An 11,776-nucleotide genomic window follows, 5' to 3' on the forward strand; every position below is an offset into this window, starting at 1 on the left:
CTTCTCTTCCTTGGTTAGATAAACATTGTAAAATGAGAACTGGTAGATTTCTTTCTACCCTAAATGCTACCTGATATTCTTTGTAGTCGTGACTAGAGCCACCAACATTTTTCTTCCAATATGAATCTTGCCAGTTATTATTGGCTCTCTCTCTCTCTCTCTCTCTCTTTCTTTTCCCCCCCCCCTGCTTCCCTCCCTCTCCCTCTGTGCATAATTTTATATGTATGTGCATATAGAATCCTCAAAAATTACACCTGCTACCTGCATAGCTATGGACAAAATCAGATTCCCAATTGTGAAACTGCCTTTGTGAAACCATGTCCCTACTCATCTCTTCTATATATCTTAAAATCTTAGTATAAGCAATCACATGAATCTAATCTTTGTTGAACAAACAAATGCAGGCTTACTGGAAGGACCACTTAGATAATCAGACTTTTCAGAGTCAAACTTATCTCACTGGACTATTTTTTCTCCACCCAAAGATAAGCTGGAGTCAGGTCAGATTATCTCTTGAAACCAATTGTTTAAATTTTCAGTGTTATCATTTCTACCTCTAAAATAGGCAAATGCTACAAATCAAGATTTGATTTATTGTTTTGTTCATTATCTCTACTTATGAAAATGATGGAGGAAATAATGGAAATTTAGCACAAAAATGATTTCCCCCAACCTCATCTCACCCCTGCCCCTAGTCAATTATCAAACATTTATACCAGCACATCCCTGTTTCTATCCTTTTATCAGACAATTTGGAGATAGTACATTGATTTAGAAACCTTGCTTGTACTGAAGTCTAATCATTTTGAACAAATTATTCCTAATGTCAAAACTCTTGAATCTCCATTCCTTCCTTTTTCAAATTTATTTTAATTATTATTAAAATTGGCACAGACAAGCATCTACATATACAAAAAATGGATAGAGTGCTTTAGTTTTATATTTTTCAACTTTAATCCAGTTGATTTTTACTGATCTATTTTTTTACACTGATCTATTTGTCCCTGTTTGACCTTTTAAAAATTTTCAGTGTATTTTTTATGATTCATTTATTTCCTTTTCCTTCATTTATTCATTTTTGGTTTTTATTGTTACTTTCCCTCTATTCCTTCTCAAATCTCTTCACCTTATGTTGTAATAAGTAAGTATAGTTACACCCTCATGCACATTCTTCTTGTGGTCAGTATCTTTAAATGTGCTTCATTCCACTCTATTATTTTGTCATTAAAAGACAAAAAAACATAATTCTAGAATAATGATTCACTCTTTCATTAGTCATTATTCTTAAATTTCCATTCTTAAATTTATTCTTAAAATATCCAATGCATGATAATACTTATTCAGAGCTGTGGTCTACTTCAATCTTTCTTTATCATCATTGATGAGATTTATATTAGAACTTTCTATGTTAAACTGAAAAATAAATGAGCATTTATTTTCTTCTGGCATTGTTTTACAAACTTTAGGGAACCAAAGAGCAAACAATATCTCACTATAGGCCATTTATTATTTAGAAACATGAGAGGAAAAAATTTTATTAGAAAATATTTAAAATGCAAATTAGTATTTTAATTTTTTTTCACTAACTGTATATTTCTCCTAAATTTCCTTAGTTCCTGAAATTTATGCAAAAGAAAAGCCATTGGTGAATTATGAACGAGATACTGTTGTCTTGACTTGTAAAATCAAAACTTATGTCCCTTTGGAGTGGATTTGGTATGCTAGCAATGAAAGTGAAAAGGTAGGATTTAATTTTTCTGATCAAAGAAAAATATAAGTGAAAGCTTTTTTAGTCAATAATAATAATAATAATAATAATAATAATAATAATAATAATAGACTCTAGGTCTATTTGAATTTCTGAGCTCCATATCATTATCTTATTTAGTATTCTTAGAAAAAACAAATGGCATCATTGATAAATTTGCTGTCATCTGTATAATCACAGTTCAGAATTTGCTTCTAATAAGGCAGAATGCTGAATTTAAAAGACACTTTAGTAATTTATTCAATTTTTTTGAGAGGAGGGCACAATTCATTAGACTTTTGCATTTTTAATTGGTGATCTGGAGAAATAATATCCCTGAGGAAAGATACCATATTCATTATCACCCCATGTTATTACCTGGAAAGTTGATAAGATCTTGCGCATGATAGATAAAGAGCTATCCTCTAAAACTAGCAGACATGTGTTTAAATCCTTCTGTGACTTTGGGAAGTTAGACAAGTCACTTCATCTCTCATTGCTCCAGATGAACATCTAACATTCTAGAGCTCCAATGACAGGGTTTTTTCACTGGAATTTCTTTTTAAAATTTTTTTATTAATTTGAGGCAATGGGATTAGGTGACTTGCCCAAGACCACATAGTTAGGTGATTATTAAGTGTCTGAAGACAGTTTTGAATTTGGGTCCTCCTCACTCCAGGGCCGGGGCTCTATCCTCTGCACCACCTAAGCTGCCCCCACTCTCACTGGGAATTCCTGACAGCAACATCAAAATCACATTAAAAAAAAAGCCTCATGCTTGTAAAAAATCCATTGATCTTTTCCCTATTCTTCTCTATCATTGTAACATAGAGGGAAGGGATAGGTGGAAAATAAGTACCTATTATTCTAAGAATTGTACTAAGACCTTACAAATATTGCCTCTTGTGATCTTCATAACAACCTTGGGAGGTAGGTACTATTATAAATTCCATTTTACTGATGAAGAAACTGAGGCAGGCAGAGGTTAGGTGGCTTGCCCACTTGATCTCACAAGTATTATATGTCTGATATCTTAAGTAAGGTCCTTTTGACATTACATTCAGTACTCCATGCACTTTACCATCTATCTGCCTCCATCTCAGATTGGTTGGAAAAGAAAATCATCAGATTTTTATTAAATTGTTTTTATTTTTACCTCCTTATGAATTGTTCTCTCTTATATCAGATGTATAGGTTTTACTTAGTAAATAAGGTAAAATAGTTTAGAGGTGTCAGGTGGCCAAGGGAAGTTAAAGAAAGACAGTTCCTAGTCATCCAGAAGATTGTCCAGTCACTGACTAAATGGCATAAATCATCAATAAAATTCATCAAAGCCTCTCCACATTGTTTGATAATGGAAGTAAAGTACGTTATGTCACTATTGTCTCTTCCACTGATACACTACCTAATGAGGAGTGAACATGAATTCCTGTCAAAGACAAACTACTTTGTCAGATAATAACATTAGCATGCAGCCGAACTGAACTCCCAGATCTGATAGGACATTATTCCAACTCAAGCAAGACTGAGCTTGCTTCAACTTTTTGAGGACAGTGGGATGGTAGTCCATTCTTCTAGAACAGAAAATTCCCAGTGCCACTGTGGAGCCAATGGAGATTTTGGTAGGAGGTTGCCTTCTGAGGAATAAATCCTCTGATAACATCCAAGTATGAGTTTATGGCATCATATCTCCTTGTTTTTGTTGTTAATGCAGCAAAGAGAAAGAGCCATCAATATATGTAGCAGACAACATTAATTTGAATGATTTTGGTTGAAAGATGGGGTTTCTACAACATTTAAACTTTTGCGATCAAACTCCCAGTTATTTGAAAATATGATAAGAAAGAGTAGTTTACAGTGCCTAGTGCCTAGGGTATACTTAAGAACTACTGGCTGATTTAATGTAATATAAAGGATGTTATAAAGCTATTTTTTACTGTATTTTTAATATAGTATGCTCAGATTACTTACTAATCTTCATACCAACCTCCTCTTGAAGGAGTCCCCAGATGGCAAGTAGCTGGCAAGAGGTCTTGAGTTTGGATATTCTACTCACAAATAATTAAATGTGGATCAGATCTTGGAAATAATTTTAATTGAGAAGTAAAAGTCATGACAATTCGGCCAGCAAATTGATTATGTTGAATAATAGTCCTAGCCAACATCTGAATATGAAAATCTTGAGAAGCTAAATAGAATATAGGGTATATTAAGAATTTCTATCATAGACAATAATCCAGTAGAAGGAAAGAGTCAGATTTAAGTATCAACATATTATGCTCCAGATGACCTCTCCATCTCCTTTCTGTTCCTATTACACCTAAAGAAATCATGTTAGCACTAGCTTTGGATCTTCTGGTAAGACAGGCAGGGTATTTTCTCCCTTCAGAGGCATGTTTAGATAAAGATGTCTTTGGCTGACAAGCAATTTTCAGATCTTATTCATGTAAATTAGGGTCATTTTTTTGTATTTTAAGAGTATTTAAGAATATAGATCTTAAATTCTAGCTCTGATATATCAATTTCTCCATAATGGATTTTAAATGTTATTATTTCAAGGGTTTTTAATGTGGTCCTTGAAATTTGCATATAAAGATATAGATATAAGGAAATACACACACACACACACACACATATATATATAAGTAGATTTGAACATAATTGATTTTCTTTGTAGGATTTTAATATTTTATTTAATCTACTTAATATCTTTGTTCTGAGAAGGGGTTCATATGCTTCACCAGTCTGAACAAAATGATCCATGATAAAAATCAGATTAAGAATTACTGATTTAATTCAAATTTGTTTTACAATAATGAAACAGAAAGCTAGAGAGGAGATATTTATGTTGCATTTTCAAAACCTGGAATATGATTCATTAGAATTGTATTTTCTACTTTCTTCTTCTAGAAATGACCATTAATAACACAAGATGAGTGTTACATATAACAGTCAAATATTAAATGCCTACTATGTTCTAAGAAGCCAACAAAATTGATAGAGTAGGGAAATGATATATTCAAATCTATACTTGAGCAAAATTACTTCAGCAGCAGCATGTGGGATGGACTGGAATGAAGAGGAAGGAGCATGAGATAAGAAAACTTAGTTATGAAACCTTCGCAATAATCTAGTTATGAGGAGGACCTAAACTAAGGTGATAGTTTTGTGAGTGGAGAGAAAGGGTCAGATGTGAAGGATCTTTTGAAGGGAAAAACCATAAGATGCAATGCTTGACTGAAAATATAAGGTATGGGAGAGTGAGGAGTCCAGGACAATGCCCAAGTAATAAATAAACCTATGAAACTGTAGGAATGCTACTTTTGAAAAAAAAAATATTTTTTAAGGCAATGGGGTTAAGTGACTTGCCCAAGGTCCCATAGCTAGGCAATTATTAAGTGTCTGAGGTTGGATTTGAACTCAGGCACTCTTGACTCCAAGGCTGGTGCTCTATCCACTTTGCCATTTAGCTGTCCCAGAATGGTGCTACTTTCAATAGAATCATTTACTTCTAAAGTTTTAGATGATTATTTCTTGATTTCTTCTAACATATTTTTCTTGAGAATATGTGCCTAATAAATGTGGAATAAATGTGGAAATGTTTTGTGAGGAAAAAATGTGGCAAAACTGATGAAGAGCTTGATTTGAAGTCAGGAAGATTTGATACTGGGCAAGTCATTTAACTCCTAAGGTCCTAGACAATCTCTAAGCCAATAAGTTAAATCTGAAGAATGAGTGCCAGTCTGCTTTGGTAGAGGAAATTCCTCACTAGAAAACCTTTCCCAGTTGAAATCATAGGTCTAATTTAGGGGGAAAAATCACTTAGACAAAAAATTCTACCCACATAATTTATATATCTGTGATTTGAATGTCTTCTCGTATTAGATTCCTTTGGACATTACAAAGAAAAGCAAATATGAAATTCTACCTTCTAATCATAATGAAACAAAGCTTCAGATAAAGAACCTTCAATCAACAGAGAGTGGACCATATTGGTGCCAGGCAGTATTCCTTCTAGGAGAGAGTGAAGCAAAACAGAACCTTAGAGTGCTAAGCTACCTGGTGCCACTCAAACCATTTCTTGTAGTAACTGCTGAAGTTGTTATTTTATTAACTGGTATTTTCCTCTTTGAGATCTACACCAAAAGGAAACAGATTTCTTCAGGTAGGAATATTATTGCAGTATACTTTATTATGATTCAGCTGTGCATATCAAAGTTTTAATTAAACATTTTTTGCTTTCAGAGGTGACCATTATAAACATTAATAACCTTTTATTCTGCAACAGCATACATACACATATTTATAGACAGATAGATGCATATACATGCACACACATATATTATATGTGTGTATGTATATGCACATTCATATGGCATACCTGTAAAGCTGGAACTCAATCCATTTTCCATCTTAACCTGCTATGAAGTCTTAATTTTATAGAGTACTTTCTATTTTTACTTGACCTTACTATTTCCTAAATGAGCCATGTACTTTAATGTTTATAAAAATATATACCATAGAATATGTTAAAGGATTATGTGATGGTTCTTCATATAATGTTGCAAAATAAAAGTTATTCTTAATTTAAGTCACAAATTTCTAATTAAGCAAAAGACAAGAGAATCAAAAAATTTTATATGAATTTTTAGCATATAGACATAAACCTAAATAGTTGAGAAAAATAATTTTTGTATATCAACTATTGTCATTACTACATTATTTCTTTTCATTGAAGAATTGTAAGCCATTTTATCATAACTCTTTAGTAAACTATTTATAGTTTGAAAAAAATGTTAATTTACTCTCCTCATATTCTCCCGGGAAATCCATTTAGAGAAAACTGATCATATGTGATCCTTAAAAAAATAATAAAATATTGTTGATATAAATTCTCCTTTTTTAACACAGAAAATGGAAAAGATTTTGAACAAGCTGAACAGCTGTAAGTATTAATATTAAATTATGTGAAATGATGTAGCTGAGAAATGAATGAATGTGATTATTACTTTCTTAGAGACTCTTCAGCCAAAGGTTGACCAACAGATATTGAAATTACTGGTCAATTCAATTCCTGAAACAAATAAGAATGGAAAATAAGCATGAACACAACCATGGGGCCAAATATTTACTTATTTGTTTTACTCTAAAAAACTTCTCATAATTTTCATGCCTGATAGCTCATTTTTTTACTTTATAAATATTTAGACAATATAAACAGAAGATTCATGATCTCTCCAAAATGAATCTAGGATCTAAGAACCCGGGGGGGGGGGGCTTGAATTTGAATCATTCTTGTGAGAATGATTCAAACTATAAAAATAAAATTAATGTAACTTTTCTGTTTTCTTCAATAGTTATTTTAGTGAAGAAATAGAGATATTAAGATCATATTGGTCATAGGACAAAAATTGGTAAAATTACAAATTTTAGCAGCTTATATTGAAAACATTGTCTTCACAGTACTAAAATGTCTCTCTTCAAAAGAAATACATTTAGTAGCCTAGATTTAGTCTACTTAACACCAAATGACTATACTTGTTTACTAGAGACTCAAGACTCATACATAACCCAGAATGGGAGTGGGGTTAAGAGTCATCAGTAATCTTTTCTAACTTTGTCTCTTGCTTATACCAATTTTGAAAGAGATAACTTCCACTTGTAGGAATGCTCTGTCAACACAGTGTTTGGAGTGTGTTTCACTTCAGAAATAAGACTATCAAGCTTATTAGAATAATACCTAATATATGTTTGTGTCCATTGATGTGTCTATAGCATACCTCTTTCTTTCCAAATTTGATCTATAGCAATTTGAAAAACAATTTTCTCTCCCAGTTTGAGCCTAAGATTGCTTAGGGCAATGCTTTATATCATAGAAATCAAAAATCTCCATGGTATTTCATAAAACTCTGGGTTTCATTGACCAGATGCATTACTGTGTAGGACAACCCTTCTTAAATTGAGCAACTGTAACTTTAGCTAATCTTGTCCTCAGTCAACAGATGTCATTAAGCCATTACATGAAAGTTCTCTAGCTTTGGGTCCTGGATCACCTGTGGTGGAAGTAGATTTTAGAGGGTTTAATTTGTTTTGATTCTATCTCTAAAATTAAATGATGATCCTGATTCCTGATATAGATTATATAGTAAATGTGATGTGATTGGCTTTATTTTTCTGTCTAAATTTCATGCAGTCGATCAGAAGATGTTAATGGAGTGCACAAGTATAATCAGAAAACTAGACACCGAAAGAGTGAAGTCAGTTTGAATTAATTCTCCAATTAAAGGTAAAATTAACTTCTCTCTGTACCATGAATGTACACATTTTTGTTATTTCATGAAAAGATGTAGAAATTTGGAATATACTCTTGCATTTTTATACAAATTATGAGGAAGGAACATGTATTTTAGTTAAAAATTAAAGTAATTGATGATGCTTCTTTCCATAGAAGAGCTTGTAGCTCTGTGTAAAAAGTGAATCATGATATGTTACTTTTTTTATTTTGCATTCTTCCCACCTTGATCTCATTTTGCTTTTTTTTTGCTCCTTTTTCAGACTATGACACATTCACATCCTCTGCAATATAAGCTCCTTAGTCCTCTTTATCTTTTCATTTTTATTTGTTCTGGGAAGAATGAATAAATTCATCCTGACAATATTTTTTCAACAATTTTGTTCCAAATTTCTTCACTGATTATACTCTGCTTGTATTTCCTTCTATATGATAATATATTTAAATTTAATCTGGGGGGGGGCTTCATTTGGGCAAATTTTTTGATTTCCACCCTCCTCCAGCATTATATAATCAATGCTATAGATTGATTGTAGTAATGTTACTTGTCAAAGAAAATGTTATATTAATCATATTTAAAATGATATTTTTAATTTAGGAAATTTCAAGCCAATAAAAGAAAAGTCATTTAATAATGAAGAATCCTCGGAAACTGTCTTCACAGTTGCACATTTCAAAATTGTTTTTCCTTTCTCTTAAGGGTATATGGTTTTTATTGCTGTTTCTTTTAAGAATGAAATACTATGGAAAGAAACATGATGCCATCCCTGTGCTTGATCAGTTACTGCATAAATTGAATATACTTATTTTAGGGTTGCAGGCATATTTCCATCCTGTGATTTTTTTCATAGTATTAGTGAAAAACAAAAGTATTATTACTATTTGGATATGCAGATGTTAACACTTTTTTTAAAGTAAAGTGTTGCTCAGCAGTGTTATTAAAATATTAGTTTTTTGCTAGTCTTCTGAAAACACACAGAGGTATACCAGTGAAAATCCTTAATAGATCCTTGTGCATTAAAGAAAAACAACAATAACCAAAGATATCATTAAAGGGAAAGCTTTTGCTATGTCTTTGGGGTTTTTTTTTTTTTTTGGTTTTTGCAAAGCAATGGAGTTAAGTGGCTTGCCCAAGATCACACAGCTAGGTAATTATTAAAATCTAAGACCATATTTGAACACAGGTCCTCCTGACTCCAAGACCAATGTTCTATCCACTGCACTAACTAGCCACCCTACTTGCTGCATATCTTAATAAGCCATTGAAATTTTTTGAAGGGACAACAAAATGTAGGAGGTCTATGTGGAAAAAAATATATATAACTTAAAGGGTCATTGTTAGCAAAAATTCATTTCATTAAATTGAGAGAGGCAGTATATCATACTGGCTGGGGAATTGACCTTCAATCTAGGAATATCATTCAATTACCTGACTATTGCCACTCAATTTGCCTAACTTCTCAGATGTCTAGACAACTCTTTAAACTCTAAGTTGCATAGAAAGTGCCAACATCCTTTGGTAGAGAGGGTTTCCTTAATGCAAAGTTCTCTATACCAGTGAAATCACATTCTAGTTCCTTTCCCCATCCCTAATTGGGAAAGCAATGCTTTCCTCCTTTGTAAAAGACTGTAGATTATTTCTCATTTAAAAAAATACCTCTTTCCTATAAATTTAAGTACAAATAAGCCTGAAAACAAATAATATTATTATATCATTTTATTAGATTCATATCTTATTATCCCCAATTTATAATTTATTTGTGTCATTTCCTATTTCCTTACCCTCCCACATTACTCTCTAGTTTTGGTATGGAGCTATTATATTAAAAGATCATCATCTTGGACCCACTGGAGATGTCCAGAGATTTTGTACTTCAGAGGTGTCTACCCTGGACTGGCACTTTGGCTGGATTTTAGATTTCCTATGCAGCATTACTGTCAGAGATGCCTGATCCTATATATGTTATCTGGAAATAAATACTCCTATATATTTTCTCATATAGAATTCTGGATTTGCCCACAGTCCTGATTTGCCCCAGAGGACCAAGACATTGTATTTACTATACCTCACATAGTTAATATCATGCTAATCCCTTCGTTGTTATTTTTTCCAGCCTGTATTAGCTATTTTTAAATAATTAATCTAAATATTTAATCAATCAGTCTATTAACAAATATTTTTCAAGTGCCTGCTATATTCTTGGCATTGTGTTAAACATCAGGGATACAAAAACAAAAAAGCAAAATGAAGCCTGTCCTCAAGAAGCTAAGACATTAATTGTCACATATTCCATTTAAATCCATGTAGTTCCTTTGACTGACAGAAGTAGTGACATCCTGCGTAAACTGGAAAACTTTTAAGGGATTAAAGTAGTTTATTTCTTGTCTTACTTTAGAATGAGTCATTCTTTAAAAGTGCTTCCTAAAAGACTTTTATCAATTTTTTTGATGACTAGAATCCTTTAGATGAAGATACTAATGGTTTATATGTATCTCCAGATATTTATTTATTCTATTTACTTCAAATCAGATGGGATGTGAATTTTTGTGATGTTTTTAATACCAGAATCTTTGATTTTAATATTGTCATGTTATAAGTTAATAAAGTAATTATAAGTAATATTTTTGCTTTATTTTTTATATCTTACATGTCTTGTTCAACTATTTTGACAATAAAATGCTATTTTCTCTCTTTTTAATGTACTACCATTAAAATATTACTATGAACTTTATATTAATACAGTTTGGATTTTGTTCTGTTATTTATCCTTGAATACTCTGAAAATTAAAATAAATCTCCCAGTCTTTTTATCATTCACTCAGTAATCATTTGTTAACTGTATTTTGACTTAAATTATTTAACCTCAAATGTAAGCATGAATAAATTTAATCTGTTCCTGGCAAGATGGTTAACATGACAAAAAAAGAATGCCAAGAATATAGCTATTTTTGGTTTTATTATTCTGCAAAATGGGTTCTCTCAAGTGTGCCTTTTTTCGAGTGGTGGTGACATAAAAGGATGAGTTTTTGGTTATGGTAGCAAAGAGGTGCACAGTGGTGTTATTGACAGTTCTGTTCTAGTATTGTATAATGAGAAAGGTGGGTAGCAGACATGGATGGTATCCCCCTGACTTGAGTTTTATTCACACAGACACCCTATACTAGCTGAAAAATGTATTTCTATGTTGCTTTAGGACTTCAATCAGTAAAGCTTCTTTAGGGTAATGTTAGCCAGAGAACTAATGTATTTTGTTCCTCATTGTTACTAAATACTAACATTTCTTTAACATGAAAATATAGTACATGACATTGCTTAAATGGTACCCAGACAGGGTATTTTGTAATCATGATGGTTCCCAATATTTTTGTAACACCATAAGTTTTACCAAACATTTTTCTCACAAATCCCCATGTGGTCATAAAGCAAGAATTATCCCTATTTTCCAGATGAAGTATTGAGCCTCTGAGACTTCCCTGTGATGACTAAGCCATTTAGGGACTCAGGTAGGATTAGAAACCAAGTCTTATTCTCATTTCTATCCATGATAACTCTCATTCTGAGGCATACATTCTTTAAAATGGTATTTAAATATTCTGGATGTTTGACATCTTTGTCCATCCTCTCATATTGGTAAAGTATTTCTAAAGTAGAAGGAGAAGGTCATCAATTAAGATACACATATAAATGCCAATTATCAATTATAGAATAAAAGAGGAAATGGTGACTTGAATTGAAA

At 32.0% G+C, this 11,776-nt stretch overlaps 1 protein-coding gene across 2 annotated transcripts in view; it reads left to right on the forward strand.

Moving 5' to 3' along the window:
* The window catches only part of EMB (embigin), a 47,322-nt gene extending 36,682 nt beyond the window's left edge, over positions 1-10,640 (forward strand). Inside the window, exons 5-9 of one of the 2 annotated variants that reach the window (XM_074200820.1) lie at positions 1,614-1,741; positions 5,633-5,912; positions 6,659-6,692; positions 7,941-8,033; positions 8,638-10,640. In XM_074200820.1, the coding sequence (XP_074056921.1) occupies positions 1,614-1,741; positions 5,633-5,912; positions 6,659-6,692; positions 7,941-8,019 (521 nt within the window). In that variant the 3' untranslated portion in view covers positions 8,020-8,033; positions 8,638-10,640. The other variant, XM_074200821.1, reaches the window with a different exon arrangement.
* Positions 10,641-11,776: the final 1,136 nt, after the last annotated feature.

The sequence above is a fragment of the Macrotis lagotis genome, chromosome X (genome assembly GCF_037893015.1).
Source record: "Macrotis lagotis isolate mMagLag1 chromosome X, bilby.v1.9.chrom.fasta, whole genome shotgun sequence".
Lineage (NCBI taxonomy): Eukaryota > Metazoa > Chordata > Mammalia > Peramelemorphia > Peramelidae > Macrotis > Macrotis lagotis.